This window comes from Trachypithecus francoisi, unplaced genomic scaffold, assembly GCF_009764315.1.
Source record: "Trachypithecus francoisi isolate TF-2019V2 unplaced genomic scaffold, Tfra_2.0 Lachesis_group21, whole genome shotgun sequence".
Lineage (NCBI taxonomy): Eukaryota > Metazoa > Chordata > Mammalia > Primates > Cercopithecidae > Trachypithecus > Trachypithecus francoisi.
Genome location: NW_022681467.1, coordinates 22,931,351 through 22,954,994, shown reverse-complemented (window position 1 = coordinate 22,954,994; position 23,644 = coordinate 22,931,351). Strand labels below are relative to the sequence as shown.

The following is a 23,644-nucleotide window of genomic DNA, read 5'->3' as shown; positions in this document are numbered from 1 at the left end:
GCATTGTGTCCTGTGGCGCCCTGGGCAAGACCCTAGCACCCCACCGATGGCAGGATTGGGGTAGGGGCAGGTCAGCAGAGGCTGGAAGAGTTGCTGGAGAGGTGCCCTCACACTCTTGTCCCCTCTTCTCCCAATGTCTTCCATCTCTCGGGTGATAACTCCTACCAGGACTTTGGGTTCAATCCCTCCTTCCCCTCACCTGGCCTCCCAAGCACTTCTAGGCTTGCCCTTCCTAAACTTGGCACCGAAAGGCAAGAGGGACCTCATCACTCAAGGATCATTAATGGCTCCCCATTGTCCTCAGGGTAAACAAAGAACTCCTGGCAGCCAGGCGTAGTGACTCACGCCTGTAATCCCAGCACTTTGGGAGGCTGAGGTGGGCGGATCACAAAGTCAGGAGTTCGAGACCAGCCTGGCCAATATGGTGAAACCCCATCTCTACTAAAAATACAAAGATTAGCAAGGTGTGGTGGCACTTACCTGTAGTCCCAGCTACTTGGGAGGCTGAGGCAGAAGAATCTCTTGAACCCGGGAGGCAGACGTTGCAGTGAGCTGAGATCGTGCCACTGCACCCCAGCCTGGGCAACAGAACGAGATTCCATCTCAAAAAAAAAAAAAAAAAACAACTCCTGGCATGGCCTTTTAAGATTTGGGCTCTTGCCAACCTCATTCCCTCAAGAAAGTGGGAAAGAGCCAATCTGGGAGCACAGGCCAAACCCAGATCTCTGAGGAAATTCTCCCTGAATACCACTGCAGGTGACCCTCCCCCCAGCACCACCCACACAAATGGGACCTGTGTGATGGGAGGGACTCCTTTGCATCTGTATAAATAAGATGCTGTCTTTGATACAGAGTGCACACACATGTCAGGCGTGCTTACCACTTTCTGGGACAGTTCATCTATGTTGTGAAGTAGGTGATGCAATGATTATTCACCCCATTTTGCAGATGGGAAAATGGAGGCTATTTCCTATCAGAGCAGAAAAAGGGGACTCGAGATCCCCATGCTGAGTCTAAAGGACACCTGCCCTATCTCTAGCTTGTTCTCCCAAGTTTCTTATGCCCAAGAGCTTGGTCTTCACTCCTGGTTCAGAGCCCTCTGCAAGGACACAATAGGTGAGAGTTATTGGGGTGTGGTTTTGGTCTTGAGGCTGGGCTGTGCTCAGGGAGGGAAGGGACCTCAAGGCTTCAGAAGTCCCCCCCACTTAGTAGGCAGCGATAGAAAGGCGAATGTTTATTTGGTGAGAGGATTTGCCCCAGAAAAGGGGAAATAGTTGTGCAGACCCCTGAGAAAGGGAGATGGAGGAGGGGAGAGGATGGGCCCCGGGCACCATCATGCTGGCATGCCTGCTCCACCCTAAGTGCTTAGGGGGTCTTGTGAAGCCACTGTTCCTCCTGGTTTCACAGAGGAAAGCGGCTTCAGAGGCTCAGAGAAGGCACTCATTTGCCCCAGGTCACACAGAAGCAGCCATTTCAGCCTTCCCAGGAGTATCCCATCCCTCCTTACCTCCCACCTTAGTCCCAGAACAGCCAGGCGGGTGGGGCTGGGCAGCCTCACTTCTGCTGTGAGCATCCTCTTCCCACTCCGGGATCAGGCCACGTGGTGAGAAGCAAACATGGGCTGAATGTCTACAATGCCCAGGCCTTGTGCCAAGTGCTGACGTCCTTAGCCACATCTGTCCCCATTGTAACACCATCCGAGTCTTAGCTGCAGCCATGGGATACTTAGTATGCTCTAGACACTTTTAGATATAATGTCTCCTAAGCCCACCCAGCAGGTATTCAGCTCATTTTGCAGGAGAGATGGGGGGATTGGTCAAGCCAGGAGACAGCTCTTCCCTAAGAGAAGGCCCTGGTGCTGACATCTCTGCTGAGGAGGCAGGAGCCTGGGCCTGGTAAAGGGGGTGGTGTGGGCTTGCCTCTCAGTTTCTGACTCAGGACCCCCTTTGCCCTGGAAAGTTCAGGGAGATAGGGGCAGAGATGTCTTGTCTCCCTTCCCCCTCAGCAAGAGAAGCTATAACTTTCTTCCTGGATGTGCTAAAGGGAAGTGGATCAGGCAGGAAGGCAGTTTAAAATCTCAGGCTGCCAGCCAGCTTTAAAAGTTGTTTAGCTTTGGCCAGGGTGGGGCAGGAATTCCAGCCTGCAGGAGTTCCGAGCAGCCACGTGCTGCCAGCTCACATGGTTAGAGAGCTGCATGGGGCTGGCATAAGCACAGAGAGCCAGTGGGGGTAACAGTGGTGTCTGGAGGGAATGGGGAGGAATCTTCATCCACTTCAATGTCTGAATTGTTCACCCGGTAACTTTTGCCATGACAATTTTACAAATTAAGGTTTTCTTTTAAAATTGGGGAATAACTGACATTTCTTCAAGGGCACATATCTTCAGCATGGAGCACAGACCCAAAGGACCACCACGAAGCTCAAGATGTAGGATATTTCCATCAATTCAGGAGGCTCCCTCCCAGTTACCCTCACTCCAGAGGCAACTACTATTTTGACCTCTGTCAGTAATTTAGTTTTATCTGTTCACGAGCTTCCTATAAATGAAATTATACAGTGAGTACTTTTTTGTCTGGCTTCTTTCACCCAGCCCAATGATTTTGAGATTCATTATTTTGTCCTGTATAGCAGGAGTCTGTTGCTTCTTCATTGCTGCATACTATTCCACTGTATGGATATACCCCCTACTCTCTCTCTCTTTTTTTTTTTTTTTGAGATGGAGTTTCACTTGTTGCGCAGGCTGGAGTGCAACGGCATGATCTCAACTCACTGCAACCTCCGCCTTCCAGGTTCAAGCGATTCTCCTGCCTCAGCCTCCTGATTAGCTGGGATTACAGGCCCCTGTCACCACACCCAGCTAATTTTTTTTTTTTTTTTTGAGACAGAGTCTCACACTGTCACCCGGGCTGGAGTGCAATGGCATGACCTTGGCTCACTGCAACCTCTGACTCCCGGGTTCAAGCGATTCTCCTGCCTCAGCCTCCCAAGTAGCTGAGATTACAGGTGCCTGCCACCATACCCAGCTAATTTTTTGTATTTTTACTAGAGATGGGGGTTTCACAATGTTGGCCAGGCTGGTCTTGAACTCCTGACCTCATGATCCACTCACCTTGGCCACCCAAAGTGTTGGGATTACAGGTGTGAGTCACTGTGCCTGCTCTCTTTCTCTTATCTTTTAAAAAATACTTATTTATGGCCGGGCATGGTGGCTCACGCCTGTAATCCCAGCACTTTGGGAGGCCAAGGCAGGCAGATCACCTAAAGTCAGGAGTTCGAGACCAGCCTGACCAACATGGTGAATCCCTGTCTCTATTAAAAATACCAAATTAGCCGGGTATGGTGGCGCATGCCTGTAATCCTAGCTACTCATGAGGCTGAGACAGGAGAATCACCTGAACCTGGGAGGTGGAGGTTGCAGTGAGCCGAGATCACACCATTGCACTCCAGCCTGGGCAACAAGAGTGAAACTCCTTCTCAAAAAAAAAAAAAAAAAAAAATATATATATATATACACACACACACACACACACATACATATACATATATAATTTATTACTTATTTTTATTTCTTTTGAGACAAGGTCTTGCTCTATTGCCTAGGCTGGAGTGTGGTGATGTGATATCAGCTCACTGCAACCTCTACCTTCCAGGCTCAAGCGATCCTCCCACCTCAGCCTCCCCAGTAGCTAGGACTATCAGTGCATGCCACCACAGCTAATATTTTTTGTATTTTTTAATAAAGATGAGGTTTCACCATGTTGCCCAGGCTGAATTTTTTTTTTTTTCTTTTCTTTTCTCTTTCTTTTTTCTTTTTCTTTTTTTTTTTTTGGAGACAGGGTCTCATCTTGTTGCTGAGGCTGGGGTGCAGTGGCACAAACGTGGCTCACTGCAGCCTTGACATTTTGGGCTCAAGTGATCCTCCCATCTTGGCCTCCCAAGTAGCTGGGACCACAGGTGCGTGCCACCACACTCAACTAATTTTCCTTTTTTTGTAGAGACAGGATCTTGCCATGCTGTCCAGGCTGTACTTAAATTCCTGAGCTCAAGCAATCCTCCTGCCATGGCCTCCCAAAGTGCTGGGATTACAGGCATGAGCCACTGCTCCTGGCTTGTTTCAAAATAAAATGAAAAACTTACACACAGTAAAATTAAGTCTTCCTTTTTTTTTTTTTTTTGAAGATGGAGTCTCGCTCTGTCGCCCAGGCTGGAGTGCAGTGGCTGGATCTCAGCTCACTGCAAGCTCCGCCTCTCAGGTTCACGCCATTCTCCTGCCTCAGCCTCCTGAGTAGCTGGGACTACAGATGCCCGCCACCTCGCCCAGCTAGTTTTTTGTATTTTTTAGTAGAGATAGGGTTTCATCATGTTAGCCAGGATGGTGTTGATCTCCTGACCTCGTGATCCGCCCATCTCGGCCTCCCAAAGTGCTGGGATTACAGGCTTGAGCCACCACGCCTGGCTTGTTTCAAAATAAAATGAAAAACTTACACACAGTAAAATTAAGTCTTCCTTTTTTTTTTTTTTTTGAAGATGGAGTCTCGCTCTGTCGCCCAGGCTGGAGTGCAGTGGCTGGATCTCAGCTCACTGCAAGCTCCGCCTCTCAGGTTCACGCCATTCTCCTGCCTCAGCCTCCTGAGTAGCTGGGACTACAGATGCCCGCCACCTCGCCCAGCTAGTTTTTTGTATTTTTTAGTAGAGATAGGGTTTCATCATGTTAGCCAGGATGGTGTTGATCTCCTGACCTCGTGATCCGCCCATCTCGGCCTCCCAAAGTGCTGGGATTACAGGCTTGAGCCACCACGCCTGGCCAAGTCTTCCTTTTTTTTTTAGTATATGTGCTGCCAAAGTTAGTGCTAAAATTTCCCCTTTTGCGTGTACAGTTCTGTGAGTTTTGACAAATATATACAGTTGTGTAACCCCCACCACAATGTGATACAGAATATATTCATCCTACCCTTGATGTATTATTTGGGCCTGTTATGAACTGTGCTGGAAACATACCCAGGAATGGAGTGCTGGGTTACTGTATGTACATTTAACTTTAGTATTTTCCACACAGTTGTCCAAGGTCCTTGCACCAACTTACCTTCCTACCTACCAGAGTTCTAGTGTTCCACAGTCTAGACAAAATTGGTAAATGTTGCTGGGCATGGTGGCTCACGCCTATAATCCCAGCACTTTGGGAGGCCGAGGTGGGCAGATCATGAGGTCAGGAGGTAGAGACCATCCTGGCTAACACAGTGAAAACCCACCTCTACTAAAAATACACACACACAAAAATTAGCCAGGCATGGTGGTGGGCGCCTGTAGTCCCAGTTACTTGGACCCAGGAGGCAGAGCTTGCAGTGAGCCGAGATTGCGCCACTGCACTCTAGCCCGGGACACACAGCGAGACTCTGTCTCAAAAAAAAAAAAAAAAAAAAATTGGTAAATGTTAATTTCACTCCCTTAACCAGAAAATGTGATTGCTGTATCTAGCAAAGAGATCTGTTAGCTGTCAAGTACTGAACCCACATACCGGGATGTGGTGGTGGCAGGCATTTGGGTGTCGCAGACTCAGCCAGTTTTCTGACTTTCCTATGTTGAAAGATGAGTCTATATTATTAGTTTTAGTCTTGATTTGTTCTCAAGTCAGATTCTTCAAAAATCAAAGAGCCTCTTTGGAGTTCATTAGCTGTATATTAATTGCCTTGAGTCCTTCTGCTGACAACAGCCCACAACCATCTAGAAAACTTATGATTTCTACAAAGTCTTGATCCTGGAATGGAGCACACAGCCCTTGGTCTCCCCAGGCCATGATACTGCTGGTGGTGCAGAATGAAGTTTAGACAAGGAGGTGCATGGCCACAAGCAATCTGGAAATGATCAGAGGCCAGTTGCGTAATGATGGAGAAGCCGCTGTTTTGCAGTCACGAAAATCATGCCTGGAGACAGAATGTTCGGGGATGTGAAATTATTCACAATCTATTGTTCAAAGAAGACAGTTGATTATGGGACAGAAGGTAAGGAGCATTCCCACCCTCTCCACACAGGAGGAGTCTGTGTGGGTGCCAAGGGGCGCAGCGAGGGTTGCCTCGGCCCCACCCAGCCCACAGTGGCACGCACAACCCTGGGAGGAGTGCCAGGCTCTGAGTCGGCTGGGCCTGGGGCAGCAGGAGGGGAAGAGGCCTCACGTGGCTGGGCCTCCTCTGCCTCGTGGGGCCTCCTGGCTCTCAGCCCTGCAGGCAGTGCGGCTGTTTGAAAGGACAAATCACACATGGCCTAGTCCTCCTGGGGCCCAGCCAAGACTATGTTCCTGAAGGATGGTTGAAGGGAGGGTGCCTCCTGGGTTGGGATTGGGAGCACTGGGGAAGGAGGTCATCCAAGCATAGGGCGGGGAGGGAGCTCTCAGGGTTGGGTCGTAGAGTATGATCAGGGATGGGGTTGCGGGGATGCTATGGCCTTCCAGAGCTCCAGGAGAAAAGGGACGAGCCAGCCCTTGGGATGACCATGAGAGGACAGGAGGGAGACAGGGAAACACAAGGGGAGTAGAAGGCTTCAGTAGAAGATTTCAGTAGAGGCTGAAATCTACTGATATGTACACCTCCAAGGACATCAGAATAGTTTCGAATCCCACTGGGCCTCTATTTCCTCATGTGTAAAATGGGAATAATAAAGCTCCTACTTCACAGGGCTGTGGATTGCATCAAATGAGCTGATGTGTGCAAAGCACTCAGAACAGGGCCTGCTGATCGGGTGCAGTGGCTCATGCCTGTAATCCCAGCGCTTTGGGAGGCCAAGCTGAGAGGACCACTTAAAGCCAGGAGTTGGAGACCAGCCTGGGTAACATAGGAAGGTTCTGTTTCGAAAAAGAACAAGGGCATCTACAGCAAGTGCCATACAAAAGGCTGCTCTGGCCGTTATTGCTTAGGGCCAGTGTAGAGATTGACAGGGGATCAGAAAGGTTAAAAGGACATGCCTGAAAACATTTAATTAAAGGAGCCAGTCTGAAGGTTTCTTTTTCTTTACGCACATGGACAAGATTCTGGGTGATGGGTCACAGGAGAAAAGCCCAGTCTGGCAGGTCGTAGTGGCTCCCACCTGTAACAGGGAGGCTGAGGCGGGTGGACTGCTTGAGCCCAGGAGTGCGAGACCAGCCTGGGCAACAAACCAACACCCTGTCTGTACAAAAACGTAATTTAAAAATTAGCTGGGTGTAGCACGTGCCTGTAGTCCCAGCTACTTGGGAGGCTGAGGTGAGGGGATCACTGGAGCCCAGGAGTTCAGGCTGCTGAGCTAGGATTGCACCACTTTGCTTGCTCCAGCCTGGGCAATAGAGCAAGACCCTGTCTGTAGGCCGGGTGTGGTGGCTCACGCCTGTAATCCCAGCACTTTAGGAGGCTGAGGCGGGCAGATCACGAGGTCAGGAGATCAAGACCATCCTGGTTAACACAGTGAAACCCCGTCTCTACTAAAAATACAAAAAAATTAGCCAGGCGTGGTGGCGGGCGCCTGTAGTCCCAGCTACTCGGGAGGCTGAGGCAGGAGAATGGCGAATGGTGTGAACCTGGCAGGCAGAGCTTGCAGTGAGCCGAGATTGCACCACTGCACTCTAGCCTGGGTGACAGAGCGAGACTCCATCTCAACAACAACAACAAAAAAGACCTTGTCTGTAACAAAATAAACAAAGCCCAGCTGTGGTGTGTAGGAAGCAGCAGCCTATGCAGCAGTACAGGTAGCAGTTAGGAAGCTGCAGAAGGGGTTTGGTGGAGACAGAAGATAGGAGAGCTGTAGGAGTGCCCAATGGGAGGCTCCCCACACAGAGTGCTGCCATGTCTGGGAGGGTCCAGGGAGGTAGAGGAAAGGAAGGGACAGAGATTGCCCGACTTTGGCCTCCTTTATTCTGGGGCAGCCATAATCCACCCAATTTCAGTCCACCTTGATTTGCAGAAAAGCATATTCCCTTTTCTTCTTAGTTTCCTGCCTTGATCTTTGAGAAATGACTAAACACTCTTTTTTTTTTTTTTTTTTGAGGCGGAGTCTCACTCTGTCACCCAGGCTGGAGTGCAGTGGCCGGATCTCAGCTCACTGCAAGCTCTGCCTCCCGGGTTTACGCCATTCTCCTGCCTCAGCCTCCCGAGTAGCTGGGACTACAAGCGCCTGCCACCTCGCCCGGCTAATTTTTTGTATTTTTTAGTAGAGACGGGGTTTCACCGGGTTAGCCAGGATGGTCTCGATCTCCTGACCTCGTGATCCGCCCGTCTCGGCCTCCCAAAGTGCTGGGATTATAGGCTTGAGCCACCGCGCCCGGCCGAGAAATGACTAAACACTCTTATCAGGGATGCATTAAGAAATCCACCTTTGGCTGGGCATAGTGACTCATGCCTATAATCCCAGCACTTTGGGAAGCCAAGGTGGACAGATCCCTTTAGCTCAGGAGTTTGAGACCAGCCTGAGTAACATGGTGAAACCCCATCTCTACAAATATACAAAAATTAGCCAGACGTAGTGGCATGTACCTGTGATCCCAGCTACTCTGAAGGCTGAGGTGCAAAGTTGGCTCAAGCCCAGGAGGCAGAGGTTGCAGTGAGCCAATATCATGCCATTGCACTCCAGCCTGGGTGACAGAGCAAGATCTTGTCTCAAAAAAAGAAAAAAAAAATCCACTGCCTGGAACTAGCAGATTCTACCTAATTGCTCTCCCCACATCCAGAAATAGGTGGTTGCTGGTCTAGCTTGAGGTCTCAGTTTCTGTAAAGATCATCAATGTGGCTGGGCATGGTGGTAAGTGCCTATAGTCCCAGCTACTGGAGAAACTGAGGTAGGAGGATAGCTTGAGCCTAGGAGTTGAAAGCTGTAGGACACTATCATTGTGTTTGTGAATGGCCACTACACTCCACCTTGGGCAACATAACAAGACTCCATCCGGATAAAAAAAAAAAAAAAAAAAATTCACATCAATGAGTTTCCAGCTGGGCACCAGTGGAGCTCCAAAAGGCAAGCCCTGGCTGGGCGTGGTGGCTCACACACCTGTAATCCCAGCACTTTGGGAGGCCAAGGCTGGAGGATTACTTGGGGTCAGGAGTTTGAGACCAGCCTGGGCAACATAGTGAGACCATGTCTCTATAAAAAATGTTTAAAAATTAGCAAGGTGGCCGGGCGCGGTGGCTCAAGCCTGTAATCCCAGCACTTTGGGAGGCCGAGACGGGTGGATCACAAGGTCAGGAGATCGAGACCATCCTGGCTAACACGGTGAAACCCCGTCTCTACTAAAAAATACAAAAAACTAGCCGGGCGAGGTGGCGGGCGCCTGTGGTCCCAGCTACTTGGGAGGCTGAGGCAGGAGAATGGCATAAACCCGGGAGGCGGAGCTTGCAGTGAGCTGAGATCCGGCCACTGCACTCTAGCCTGGGCGACTGAGCGAGACTCAGCCTCAAAAAAAAAAAAAAAAAAAAATTAGCAAGGTGTGGTGAGGTGCAACTGTAGTCCCAGCTACTCAGGAGGCCGAGGCAGGAGGACTGCTTGAGTCCAAGAAGTTGAGGCTGCAGTGAGCCGAGACTGTGCCATTGCACTCCAGCCTAGGGGTCAGAAAGAGACCCTGCCTCAAAAAACAAATAAAAAGGCAAGCCAGGCTGCCTCTATTGTAGGGGCAGGCCCCACCCTATATGGATAGAAAGTGGAAGGCAGGCGGGTGGGAAGGTGGGAAAGGGGCCAATGTGAGGGGGCAGGGAGTGGCTGTAGGCAACCCCCTAACTTGGAGGACCACTGAGAAAAGCAGGGTTGGGGGGGTGTGGTGATGGGCGCCTCTCCCTACAGTCAGAGGGAGGGGAAGGGAAAGAAGGAGGGAGGCGTGGCCCCTCTAGGTAGGTGGGCAACCAGCCACCTGTTGCCTTCAAGCTCCTCTTATTTTATTTTATTTTTGTAGTGCTTTATTTTACTTTTCTTTCTTTTCACTTTCTCTGTCACACACAAACACACAATCCCACATCTCCACCCACTGGGTGCCCCGCTCTGCCACAAGCCCTGGGCTAACCCCTGTAAAAGCCTCACACACGGCGGGGCATGGTGGCTCACGCCTGTAATCCCAGCACTTTGGGAGGCCAAGGCAGGTGGATCACTTGAGATGAGGAGTTTGAGACCAGCCTGGCCAACATGGTGAAACCCCATCTGTACTAAAATTATAAAAATTAGCTGGGCATGATGGTGGGTGCCTGTAATTCCAGCTACTTAGGAGACTGAGGCAGGAGAATCGCTTGAACCTGGGAGGCAGAGGTTGCAGTGAGCCAAGATCACACCAGTGCACTCCAGCTTGGGTGACAGAGCAAGACTGTGTAAAAAAAATAATATAAAAAAGGGTCGGCGGCCGGGCGCGGTGGCTCAAGCCTGTAATCCCAGCACTTTGGGAGGCCGAGACGGGCGGATCACGAGGTCAGGAGATCGAGACCATCCTGGCTAACACAGTGAAACCCCGTCTCTACTAAAAATACAAAAAAAAAAACTAGCCGGGCGAGGTGGCGGGCGCCTGTAGTCCCAGCTACTCGGGAGGCTGAGGCAGGAGAATGGCGTAAACCCGGGAGGCGGAGCTTGCAGTGAGCTGAGATCCGGCCACTGCACTCCAGTCCGGGCGACAGAGCGAGACTCCGCTTCAAAAAAAAAAAAAAAAAAAAAAAAAAAAAAAAAAAGGGTCGGCCGGGCACGGTGGCTCAAGCCTGTAATCCCAGCACTTTGGGAGGCCGAGACGGGCGGATCACGAGGTCAGGAGATCGAGACCATCCTGGCTAACACGGTGAAACCCCGTCTCTACTAAAAACTACAAAAAACTAGCCGGGCGACGTGGCGGCGCCTGTAGTCCCAGCTACCCGGGAGGCTGAGGCAGGAGAATGGCGAGAACCCGGGAGGCGGAGCTTGCAGTGAGCCGAGATCTGGCCACTGCACTCCAGCCTGGGTGACAGAGCGAGACTCCGTCTCAAAAAAAAAAAAAAAAAAAAAAAAAGGGTCACACACATGAACATGCACACACATGGCCACAACACACTCAGACTCTTCTGTTTCGTCTTCAGGGGAGGTCTGGCAACCACAGGATGTCCTGCAGGTTCCCCCTGCCCTCTGAGCTGCCCCACCTGGTTTTCTGGTGCTGATCAAGTCCTTTCTGATACCTTCCCATGTCTACTGCTGGATTAATGGTTGTCAACATTTATTGACATATTGAGTGCCAACTAGGTGCCAGGCTCCACCCTGTTCACTTCACATGCTGCATTAATTAGGAGTGCATTAAGTTGCATGTAACAGAAACCCCACTGAGCAGTTTAATCACATAAATGTCTGTACACCTCACTCAACAAGTAGACTCTGCAGCATCTCCGGGGCCGAGGCTCCTTCCTGCCTCACTGTTCTCAGCACACAGCTTTTGGTCCTAGGGCCGCAAGAAGTCAGAGAATGGCACTGAGTCTGCCTCCCTTATTTGGAAAACAATGGCTTTCCTGAGGCCTCACCTAGGTGGCTCCTACAGTGCCCCACTGGCTAGGGAGGATACAGAGGCATTTCTGATTGGACCCATGTCCTCTAAATAAAGGAGGGCCACGGTACCCTGAGTCCAGGAAGGCTGGCTTCTTTTCACCCTTTGTATTTGCTCTGATCTAGTCCTTATATCCAGAATGCCTTTCCTGCCAGCTGCAGCTACTGAATTCCTACCTCTCTAGAAAGCCCGGTTCAGATGCTCCCTCCTCCACACAGTCTTCCCAGATTGCTCCTCCAGAGTCCTCCCCACTTCTGAATCTGTTGATCATCTTGACTCCTACCTGCCTTGGCCATTGCATCTGTCTGCACAGAGCCTAATGGGAACTCTAAGCACCCAGAGGATTTTCCCAGCAGAATGAGTGGATGAGCACACGAATGAATGGTGCATTCTCGCTTTTAGGCAATCTCCATCCTTTGCAATCTTGTTCAAGTCCTCCCCGCACCTACAGTCCTCCCCCAACCCCTCTTACTTCCATGGTGGCTGCTCCAGGGACCAGCGCTCATGTCCCTGATGCCTTCCACTTGGCACTGTGCTGTGTGACACTGGCCATTCAGGGAGCATCTCTGAGCTCACTTAGTTATCTGTCAAATAAAAGGCTATGCTCTAAATTTCTTCTCATGCTAAAAACCTCAACCCTGCGGGAATTCAAGCCTTGGGGCAGGGGAAGGATTCTATCACATTCTTATCTTCCAGTTTAAAGGCAGACTTCAAAGTAATACCATTTTAGTGGGATTGTCACAGCCATTATTAAAGTTTTTATTGAATCTAATATATAGAAAAGTGCATATATCTTAAGTGTCCAGCTTGGTTAGTACTTACAAAGCGAATATACCCATGTAATCACCACCCAGATCAAGACTCAGAATGTGACCATCTCCTAAAGCTCCATGCCTCTCCAGTCACTGCCTCCCCAGGATAACCACCATTCTGACTTCTAACAGTGCAGCATGGCTTGCCTAGATTTGGGCCTTTATGTTAATGGAGTCACATGGCATGTACACTTCTGTGACTGGCTTCTTTCACTGAACATTGTGTCTGTGAGAATCACTCATGTTGTGTATTATTAGTTCTTTTCCATTGCCCTATACTATTCCACTGTACGAGTATGCCACAATTTATCCATCATTCCATAACTTATGGATATTTAAGTATTTTCCAGTTTGGGACAATTAAGAGTAAAGATACTGGCCGGGCATGGTGGCTCATGCCTGTAATCTCAGCACTTTGGGAGGCCAAGGCGGGCAGATCACGAAGCCAGGAGTTCGAGACCAGCCTGGCCAACATGGAGAAACCCCGTCTCTACTGAAAAGACAAAAATTAGCCGGGTGTGGTGGCGGGCACCTGTAACCCCAGCTACTCAGGAGGCTAAGGCAGAAGAATTGCTTGAATCCGGGAGGCGGCGGTTGCAGTGAGCCAAGATCTTGCCACTGCACTACAACCTGGGCGACAAGAGCAAGACTCCATCTCAAAAAAAAAAAAAAAAAAAAAAAAAGAGTAAAGATACTATGAATATTCAGGCCGGGTGCAGTGGATCATGCCTGTAATCCCAGCACTTTGAGAGCCCGAGGTGGGCGGATGACGAGGTCAGGAGATCGAGACCATCCTGGCTAACACAGTGAAACCTCGTCTCTACTAAAAATACAAAAAATTAGCTGGGCATGGTGGCAGGCGCCTGTAGTCCCAGTTACTCAGGAGGCTGAGGCAGGAGAATGGCGTGAACCCGGGAGGCGGAGCTTGCAGTGAGCCAAGATCGCGCCACTGCACTCCAGCCTGGGTGATAGAGCAAGACTCTGTCTCAAAAAAAAAAAAAAAAAAGATACTATGAATATTCTATTGTGTCTTTTTTCTTCTTCTTCTTCTTTTGTTTTTTTTGAGACAGAGTCTCGCTCTGTCGCCCAGGTTGGAGTGCAGTGGTGCGATCTCGACTCACTGCAATTTCCTCCCCCTCCCGGGTTCACACCATTCTCCTGCCTCAGCCTCCCGAGTAGCTGGGACTATAGGCGCCCCCCACCACACCTGGCTAATTGTTTGTATTTTCAGTAGAGACGGGGTTTCACCGTGTTAGCCAAGATGGTCTCGATCTCCTGACGTCATCCGCCCGCCTCGGCCTCCCAAAGTGCTGGGATTACAGGCGTGAGCCACTGCGCCCGGCCTCTATTTGTGTCTTTTGGTGAACAACAGCCCTTATTTCACTCAGGTACACATCAAGAGTGGTGTGGCTGGGGCACACCCCTGCCCCAAGGCTTGAATTCCCGCAGGGTTGAGGTTTTTAGCATGAGAAGCACGGGCACGGTGGCTCATGCCTGTAATCCCAGCACTTTGGGAGGCCCAGGCGGGCAGATCACAAGGTCAGGAGATCGAGACCATCCTGGCTAACACAGTGAAACCCCGTCTCTGCTAAAAATACAAAAAATTAGCCAGGCGTGGTGGTAGGCACCTGTAGTCCCAGCTACTCGGGAGGCTGAGACAGGAGAATGGTGTGAACCCGGGAAGCGGAGCTTGCAGTGAGCCGACATCGCGCCACTGCACTCCAGCCTGGGCGATGAGCAAGACTCCATCTCAAAAAAAAAAAAAAAGAGTGGTGCAGCTGGGTCATGGAGCAGTGAGGTCACCATCAGTAGCCACTGATGGGCTTGCTGTTTTAGATGATGTCTGAGCCAGCAGGCATAGACATTCCCACTGTACCCAGAACAGACTCTCAGAAGCATGGGTTGGACCCAGGAGAGCCCAGTGGCTAAGGAAAAGGGATCTCCCAGGGCACACCCACAAGCACCCTCCAACAAAACCATCAAGTGAAACCCCCACTCCCACCAGGCTGAGGAAGCCCTCCATGCTACCACCTCCACCTGGGTCTCCCATTGTCCACTGGAGTATTAGCTCAAGCCAGCCTCTCACAGCTGTCTCCTCCACACACCTCACGAGGCCAGCCCTCTAGTGGTGAGAAACTTAGTGTTGACTCACTGCCTGAGGAGTGGACAGAGGCTGGGAAACCGTGTTCCAGATGCCAGGTGGCCCCCAGCAACCAGAGCCCTCTCCTTGCTAGCTCTCTGCTGTAATCAGCTGGCAGACACAAACCCTGGCTGAGAGCGATAAGGACTGGGGACCAGGAGCTGTGCCAACATCACTCCCCAGCTTTGTAGCTGACGCCCCAGTCTCTGGGCTTGCCGCAACATCTGTACACATATTTATGTGTTGTCACAGGCTTTGGCCAGGCCCTGGCCACCTGCAGCTTCCCTTCAGCCACCTCCTAACCTACCCTGGGTCCTATGGCTGAAGGGGCCCAGAGTGCTTTCTCAGGGGGTGCTGCTCTAGGATCCCTGCCTGGGCCACCCTGCCCTGTTCTCCTTTCTTGTCAGCAAAGAGCACGTTCAAGTTGGCTCCAGTCCTGCGTTGTGCATGGCCCTGGGGAGTGAAGATGGAAGCCATCAGCAGTATTGGTGAGACCTTCACAGGGGTGCAAAGGCTGCAGTTGAATGCCAACGGGCAGCCTGAGCAGGAATCCTTCCTCCCATTTGGTCTGAGTATATATCTGCAAGGGCAATTAAAAGGACAGGAAAGGCCAGGCGCTGAGACTCATGCCTGTAATCCTAACACTTCGTGGGGGAGAAGCAGGAGGATCACTTGAGCCCAGGAGTTCGAGACCAGCCTGGGCAATACAGTTAGACCCTATCTCTACAAAAAAATTTAAATTAGCTGGGTGTGTTGCCTGCCTGTAGTCCCAGCTACTTGGTGGGCTGAGGCAGGAGCACTGCTGGTGGGAGGGGGCAGGGAGGCTGCAAAAAAAAAAAAGAAAGAAAAAAAGCCAGGAAAGGGAATTCTAAGCTGGGGAACAGTCAGTGGGGGAGACTCCAAGGCACATCTGGGGGACAAGGCTGAAGCCATTCACATGCCAAGAGACAAAGGAGGTGCACCTTCATGGTCGCCGTGGGAGTGGGTGGTGGTGGTGGTGGTGGTGGTGGCGGCGGGAGGAACATGCAAGTCAGGCAGCGAGGCCCAGGCAGGCCTTGTGGGGCCCCCTAACACCAATAGGCCAAGCCTCCAAGTTGGGGCTTTTACCCCATTGTAAGGCTCTACAGGTAAGTGCCAGAGTGCCCCTTTCAGGTTTAAGGTATAAACCTTTTCCCTGTTGTTTTGATGGCCTCCAGTCAAGAAGGGGGCTTGCTGATCAGCCCTACTAAGCGTTCGCCCTGGGTGACACTCTACAAAGTTTCACTGGGGCCCAATGAAATTGACAGATCTGCCAGAGAGACACAGTTAGAGTTTGGAAGCAGCGTTTGAATCGTTCTGCGCCAAACCGAGTGCCAGCATTAATCCGCTGCAGGAACCCATACATTCAGAATCTGCGCAAAATACACATATTTGTATTAAAAATCCACGCAAAATACACATGTACCTAAATATACATATTTACCTCCAAAGTAATAATTTCCAGGGGTACAGCCCGGAATGTACATTTGAACTGATGCCTCAGTAATTCTCACGCATGTTGGCCAGGTAAGAACTCAGTCGCAGCCCTAACTGTGCGGCTCGGCCTAGGTCCACCCGCCGCCCGCCCCCGAGCCTCCTAAGGCCGCAGGCCACGCGCCCCTCCCTCCGGGGACAATTAGGCCCCGGCCTTTTCCGCGGACTCCGCGCTCCGGGCCGCAGCGCCCCCTCGCGGTCGCCGGGGTCGGCAGCCTGTGGCTCGGCTGGTCTAGGGCTTCGAGTGGGAACGCTTCGAGAGCCCGCAACGGGAGTGACGAGCATGCTTTCTGCCGGCAGCTTGGGGAAAGAGGGTTTCTGTCCCTCTGCGAGGCCAGCCCACGCCGAGGGTCCAAGCATCTGGAGATGCAGCTAGCACCTGGCTCCCACAGCACCGCCCTGGACGTGAGCGCTCCGCCCAACCCGACGGCGTCAGCTGGCGCGCGCGCCCGCGACCGACGTGCGCAGGCGCCCACAGGCCGCGCAGCCGCCATTGCTCTCCTGCCCCCGAAGGGAGTGCTTGTTGGCAGTCCGCTGGCCCGGAAGGAAGGGTAAGGCGAGGCCTCGACGACAGCGGACCGGAGCAGCAGGGGCAACACACTCAGGGCGGGGTGCCCCATTTAGGCCCGGCTGACCGGAATAAGAAACTACAACCCCCGAAGTGCATTGCGCCGCAGGGTTACGGAGGCAGTGTCGTAAGCTATCTTGACCGCTACCATTTCTCTGGTAGAAGGGGGGGACGCGGCGGCGCGGAGTGATGACGCACTCTTTCTGCGGCAGGAGGGTCGCGGAGGTCAGCACCCGGGTGCTGGGCACCGGTTGTCGAAGTGCCTTTGCGAACCTGCTCTTTGACCGGTTTAAACTACCGGTCTATTTAGCCTTAGTTACAGATACCCACTGACTGTGTACCTGCCGCCTTTCAACTCCCGGGCCGGCCCCTGAGCCAGCCAGATAACCATTACTATTATTTAGTTTTTGTTTTGAGACAGTTTCAAGTAACTCCTGTATGCACTTTGATGAGATTCACGAGTTGTAACCTCTTTTACCCTATTTACCTTATCATTTCCTCTGTTATTCTCTCTGCCTTTTTTCTTCTCTGGACCATGTGAGTTAGTTGCAGATATGAAATCCCGTTACCTCCATATTTAGAGGCACATCCGTGTTTATTTTCTAAAAACAAGGACAAGCGCCTGCATTCAAAATCGGGTAACATTGATCAAGACTTTTTCTGACCAATAGTCCATATTTAAATGTTTTTATTCGTGTCCTAATAATGCCCTTTATGGAAGTTATCCTTTGTTTTTCTTTTTCTTTTTTTTTTTGAGACAGAGTCTCGCTCTGTCGCCCAGGCTGAAGTGCAGTGGTGCGATCGCGGCTCACTGCAGCCTCCCCTCCCGGGTTCAAGCGGTTCTCTGCCTTCAGCCTCTCAAGTAGCTGGGGTTACAACCATGCGCCACCATGCCTGGCTAGTTTATTTTTAGTAGAGATGGGCAGGCTGGTCTCAAACTCCTGACCTCAAGTGATCCGCCCATCTAGGCCTCCCAAGATGCTGGGATTACAGGCGTGAGTCACCACACCTCGCCCAAATTACCCTTTTCTTGGTTCAGGACCCGATCCTGGAGCACACGTTGCATTCAGCTACATGGTCTCTTCAGTTTCCTTCAGTCTGCAGCAGCTTCTCAGGTTTTCCATGACCTCATGACCTTGATGCTTTTGAAGATTCCTGTTGTTTTGTAGAACTAGGTTTAGGGTTGTCTGAGGTTTTTGTTTGTTTGTTTGTTTGTTTTTTCAGTTTGTGCCTATTCTGCTTGTGTATGTCTGAGGTTTTTTTTTTTTTTTTTTTTTGAGACGGAGTCTCGCTCTGTCGCCCAGGCTGGAGTGCAGTGGCCGGATCTCAGCTCACTGCAAGCTTCGCCTCCCAGGTTCACGCCATTCTGCTGCCTCAGCCTCCCGAGTAGCTGGGCCTACAGGCGCCCGCCACCTCGCCTGGCTAGTTTTTTGTAGTTTTTAGTAGAGACGGGGTTTCACCTGTTAGCCAGGATGGTCTCGATCTCCTGATGTTGTGATCCGCCCGTCTCGGCCTCCCAAAGTGCTGGGATTACAGGCTTGAGCCACCATGCCCGGCCTTTTTTTAACCACTGGATTCTGTTATGTGATATTGTTCAGATGCTGTTATTCAGTGTCCAGCCTCACCAGCCTCTGGATACACTCCCAGACACTGCCAGGTCAGCCCCTTCCTGTGGTTGCCTCTCCTGCTGGGGTTCACTCTCACCTTACCAAGGTCTCTGGCTTCGCTGTAGCACCCACCTTGGAGCCATGGTCCACGCCTTCCTCATTCACACCTTGAGGGCCCCAAATACTGAGGACACGGGACTTTGCCGAGTGCTCTACTCCTGCGTCTTCGGTGCTGAGAAGTCGCCTGATGACCCACGGCCGCATGGTGCCGAAAGGGACAGGCTTCTCCGGAAGGAACAGATTTTAGCTGTGGCCAGGTAACCACACAGCCCAGCCCCAGGCCTTCATTGAACACGTGCCTGATTGTAATAGGTATTCTCAGGGAGTGGGGAGGCAGATAAATAGGAGGACTAAGAAGCAGAGAGGAGGCCGGGCGCGGTGGCTCAAGCCTGTAATCCCAGCACTTTGGGAGGCCGAGACGGGCAGATCACGAGGTCAGGAGATCGAGACCATCCTGGCTAACACGGTGAAACCCTGTCTCTACTGAAAATACAAAAAACTAGCCGGGCGAGGTGACGGGCGCCTGTAGTCCCAGCTGCTTGGGAGGCTGAGGCAGGAGAATGGCGTAAACCCAGGAGGTGGAGCTTGCAGTGAGCTGAGATCCGGTCACTGCACTCCAGCCTGGGCAACAGAGTGAGACTCTGTCTCCAAAAAAAAAAAAAAAAGCAGAGAGGAAGTTTTAGAGTAGCATTTCCCAGGGAGTCTTCCACAGCTTTTCATAAGTGTTATGTGAAAACAGTTAAATAAATAATAATTCTGTTATCCTCATTATTAGTATAATTAGCATTTGTTCAGCCTGTAAGTGCTAAGCATTTATATTCTGAACATCTTATGTATATTAACTCATTTAACCCTCATAATAGTCTTTCGAGATAGGTATAGTTATTATCTCCACCTTACAGATGAGTAAACTGAGGTACAGAGTGTTTAAGGAATTTAACCTGTCCAAGGTTATGCAGCTAGAAAGTAGCAGAACTATGATTTGAGAGTAGGCCGGGTGCGGTGGCTTATGCCTATAATCCCAGCACTTTGGGAGACTGAGGTGGGCAGATCACCTGAGGTCAGAAGTTCGAGACCAGCCTGACTAACATGGAGAAACCCTATCTCTACTAAAAATACAAAATTAGCCAGGCGTGGTGGCGCGTGCCTATAATTTCAGCTACTTGGGAAGGCTGAGGTAGGAGAATCACTTCAACCCGGGAGGAGGAGGTTGCGGTGAGCCAAGATTGCGCCATTGCACTCCAGCCTGGGCGACAAGAGTGAAACTCGGTGTCAAAAAAAAAAAAAGGTTTGAGAGTAGGCAAGCAGACGGTACAGATTTTGTTTTGTTTTGTTTTTTGTTTTTTTTTTAGATGGAGTCTCGCTCTGTCACCCAGGCTGGCTGAGTCTCGCTCTGTTGCCCAGACTGGAGTGCAGTGGCGCGATCTTGGCTCACTGCAAGCTCCACCTCCCGGGTTCACGCCATTCTCCTGCTTCAGCGTTCCGAGTAGCTGGGACTACAGGTGCCCACCACCACGCCCAGCTAATTTTCTGTATTTTTAGTAGCAACGGGGTTTCACCATGTTAGCCAGGATGGTCTTGATCTCCTGACCTCGTGATCCGCCTGCCTTGGCCTCCCAAAGTGCTGGGATTACAGGCATGAGCTACTGTGCCCGACCAACAGTTTAAACATGCTTTTCAGTGCAGTACTTAACAGGGCCTTTAGTGTGCCTGTAGACTTTATGAATCTCTTTTTTTTTTTTTTTTGTGACGGAGTCTTGCTCTGTCGCCCAGGCTGGAGTGTGGTGGCAGTTTGGGCTCACTGCAACCTCAGCCTCCCAGGTTGAAGCAACTCTCTTGCCTCAGCCTTCCAAATAGCTGGGATTACAGACATCTGCCACCACACCTGGCTAATTTTTGTATTTTTAGTAGAGATGGGGTTTCACCATTTTGGCCAGGCTGGTCCTGAACTCCTGACCTCGTGATCCACCCGCCTCGGCCTCCCAAAGTGCTGGGATTACAGGCGTGAGCCACTGCGTCCGGCCCCTACTTTATGAATCTCTAAGGAAGAGAGAGGGTGTGGTACATGAGGACTCCAGAAAGCCAGGGATCCAGATCACAGTTTGGAATATACTGTTCCAGACTAGGGTGGCTAGCCTTGGCTCTTCCCTCTCAGACCCAGCCAGAGCTGGCAGGTGCTGGAGCCTCCTGGACCTCTGCATTCTGGGTGGGGTAGCACCACTCTGGGGCAACCCTCTGCCAACTCCTGCCTTTCCCTTGTTCTCATTCTCCTTCCCCTCCCTGTAGCTCAGAAAACCAAATACATGCCTTTGAAACCAGCCTGTGCATGGCTCAGACTGGAAGGTAATTCAGGAAAGATCAAAGGGAGCGTCTAAGAAGCCTTGTTGGTCCAAAGGAAGGTCTTTCTTTCATCCTTGGAGAGGGTTGCAGAATAGGATGGAGATTGGACAGCCCATGTTGGGCAATGGCGTTTATTTTCTGCCTCATCCCTTTCCTTTATGTGGAGAAGACCTCTGTGAAGCAGGTGAGGGCAGGATCTTCTTCCTCTGGTGCCCTTTTTCAGCCCAAGGAGCTGGGTTGAAAACCTGCCCTCTTGGCCACGTGGAATAAAGTGGTTCAGGACCTGGAGGCTCACACTTCCTGATTCTGTGGCCCTGGGCAGATCACTTAGTCTCTCTAGGCCTCAGTTTTCTCACTTGAGATATGGGGATGATGGTAGCTCCCAGCACCAGGGTTGGTCATGAGGATGACAAAGTTGGCGTGTGAGCCCACCATCCTGACCTGCCCACTCTCTCCAGGCAGGTGGAGTCAATGTGCCGGCTGCAGCAGCAGGCGTCTGGCCGGCCCCCCATGGAGCTGCAGCCGCAGTCCTCAGATGAGCAAGTGCCGCTGCATGAGGCCCCACGTGGGGCTTTCCGCCTGGCGCCAGAGAACCCTTTCCAGGAGCCACGGACGGTGGTGTGGCTGGGCGTGTTCTCATTAGGCTTTGCGCTGGTGCTGGACGCCCACGAGAACCTGCTGCTGGCTGAGGGCACGCTCCGGCTGCTGGCACGCCTCCTCCTTGACCACCTCCGGCTGCTGGCGCCTGGTACCAACCTCCTGCTGCGGGCTGACCGCATTGAGGGCATCCTCACCCGCTTTCTGCCCCATGGTCAGCTGCTTTTCCTCAACGACCAGTTTGTCCAAGGCCTGGAGAAGGAACTCAGTGCTGCTTGGCCCCGCTGATTTCTCGTTGGGATGGTGCTTCTGAGGGTGGGCAGAGGGTGGACACACAGCCAGATGAAGCTTGGCATCTACTGCCTGCTCCCAGTTCTGATGTACTGGGCCAGGACAAGTGGGCGACACAAGCCTGCAGAAAGGGGGCTGGGCAGAGGGTGGAGGAGGTCCTGCCTATCCTCAGGTTAGTGGAACCACAGAACATCCTGAGCCTAGAGCTACTGTGTAACTTAGACCACTGCAGTGCGGCAGCCACGCTTGTCCTTGACCCCACCTTCCTGCATCCCTGCCAGCCCTAGTGCTAGGGTAAGGAGCGACTGGAACTCAGCCCACTCTTCTTCCAAACACACAGTCAAGGCCGGGCGTGGTGGCTCACGCCTGTAATCCCAGCACTTTGGGAGGCTGAGGTGGGTGGATCACCTCAGGTCGGGAGTTCGAGACCAGCCTGGCCAACATAGTGAAACCCTGTATGCACTAAAAATACAAAAATTAGCTGGGTGTATGGCACCCACCTGTAATCCCAGCTACTCAGGAGGCTGAGACACGAGAATCACTTGAACCTGGGAGGCGGAGGTTGTAGTGAGCTGAGAGTGTGCCACTTCACTCCAGCCTGGGCAACAGAGCGAGACTCCGTCTCAAAAAAAAAAAAAAAACCAACCCACAGTCATCGAAACACAAGGGGTCTCAGACTCCCCTGAGAGTGGAGGAGCTGTGCCTGCATGCTGGCAGGCCCCAGCCCCTGGCTTTGTGCCCACTTAGGCACTATTGTCAACAAGGTCCTGCTCAGTGTCTAGCCCCCAAGGAGTTCAGAAATGCATCTGTCAATCAGCAGCAGGAGGATTCTGCAGCTCCTTTTATGCCAAGCCCATGCCCACCAGGCAGTCTTGAGATAAAATCATCACAGCCTTCCCTCATCTGCAGGGAGAGAAGGTGCTGTCAGGTGAATGTGAGCAGTCTAGCCTGGGTGATGTATTTCTCATTTTGAATTAAAAGCACTGGCTGTGTGATTTCACCCTCTCTTTGTGAGTTTGATGCGTGCATCCTGCTCCTACGAGTGAGTGCCTCTCTGGATGGCCCCTAAGCTGGGCGTCTGAGCCTTCGTGGTCAAGGATCCCCCAAGGAGGCTTCTTGGGAGGCCTCCGTCTCTCATCCCCACCTCACCTCTGTCTCCTTAGGGGCTTCCTTTAGATGGTGGCACACACTTTCTCCACCAAAGTATATATCACAAGTGGCAGGTGGCTGTGGCAGAGCCACCTGAGAAGCAGCGCCTGAGGCCAAGAATTGGTGCGAGTGGTGTATGTGGGGCAGGCGGTGATCCCAGGAAGCAGGAAGGGGAGACAGTCCTTGTGAATGCTTGTCAAGCCTATTGGGACTGTGGTAGGGAGCTGAGTGCCTCTAGGGGCCTGCACACAGCAGTTGCCTCTGAATTACCTCACCCGAGGGGTGGCAGCTGTGGGTGTTTGCTTACTCTCTTTAGTCAGTGGTTACAGGTTGATCCCAGGGTGCATACATTCCCTGGCTCTTTCTGCCCCTGGAAAAAAGCCCTCAGACAATGTGGAGCTGGGCCTGCCTGTACCATGTTGAGTCCCAAAGGGATATGGGTGGGGTACCAAAAGCTGGTGGTTAGGAGGTCTTTAATCAGCAGCTTCTAGTGAAGGTTTAAATTTACTCAGTTGGGGAAAAAAAACCACCTCAGTTTACATTGATTTTCATGATCTTCCTGTTATCAAGGAAGGTGAGGCTTTCTTGGCAGAACGAGCATCCTAGGTGCTCAGCTCCATCTCGTGCTTACCATCCATCAGTTGCCCTTTAGCACCCAGGATGGACCCACCTACACCCACTTTGGAGGCAGCGCTTATGATTAGCCCTTCCAAGTCCATGGCCAAGGCCACCAGCTATGCCAGACCTTCTACCACCACTGTCAACATAATTGGGATGAGGCCACCTTTTCCATTTTATGGTGCCACAAACCACCTTGACCTTGAAGACTTAAAGGGATGTTACTCTGTGTGTGTGACCAAGTCCCACCCGTGGAAATGTCCCACAGGCCTCTAGTAGGGACACCCCTTCCCTATACATTCTGTTCTCCTGGCCACCCCTCACCCCAGGCTGGTGGTCCTGGTGGATTGGCTGTGTTCTCAGGGAACAGGCCATTTTGTCCTCTATGGAAGAGCTGAAGCTTACTGATCTGAATTCTTTCTGCCTTTTTTTCAAACTGAACTTAAGAAAGAGGTTGAGA

General features: G+C 51.6%; 1 protein-coding gene across 9 annotated transcripts; it reads left to right on the top strand.

The window, feature by feature from the left end:
• The first annotated feature begins 5,863 nt into the window (after window positions 1–5,863).
• Window positions 5,864–22,417, top strand: AP5S1 (adaptor related protein complex 5 subunit sigma 1). 9 transcript variants are annotated; one of them, XM_033185770.1, is made up of 3 exons: window positions 5,864–5,998; window positions 18,255–18,446; window positions 20,988–22,417. In XM_033185770.1, the coding sequence occupies exons 2-3, from the start codon at window positions 18,271–18,273 to the stop codon at window positions 21,412–21,414; spliced, it is 603 nt and encodes a 200-aa protein (XP_033041661.1). In that variant the 5' UTR covers window positions 5,864–5,998; window positions 18,255–18,270; the 3' UTR covers window positions 21,415–22,417. The 9 variants fall into 9 exon arrangements, with proteins under 9 accessions (XP_033041661.1, XP_033041657.1, XP_033041656.1 ...); XM_033185766.1 differs by lacking the exon at window positions 5,864–5,998 and adding an exon at window positions 14,131–14,930; XM_033185765.1 differs by lacking the exon at window positions 5,864–5,998 and adding an exon at window positions 14,132–14,930 and having other exon boundaries at window positions 18,121–18,446.
• The last annotated feature ends 1,227 nt before the right edge of the window (window positions 22,418–23,644 follow it).

Bases quoted from the DNA above. Each gene is read 5' to 3' on its own strand.
- AP5S1 (XM_033185763.1), top strand. From the start codon at position 16,321: ATGCAGCTAGCACCTGGCTCCCACAGCACCGCCCTGGACGTGAGCGCT. The intron at 16,506-18,254 runs GTAAGGCGAGGC...GCTTCGCTGTAG, and splicing joins CCGCTGGCCCGGAAGGAAGG to CACCCACCTTGGAGCCATGG. The intron at 18,447-20,987 runs GTAACCACACAG...CACTCTCTCCAG, and splicing joins CAGATTTTAGCTGTGGCCAG to GCAGGTGGAGTCAATGTGCC.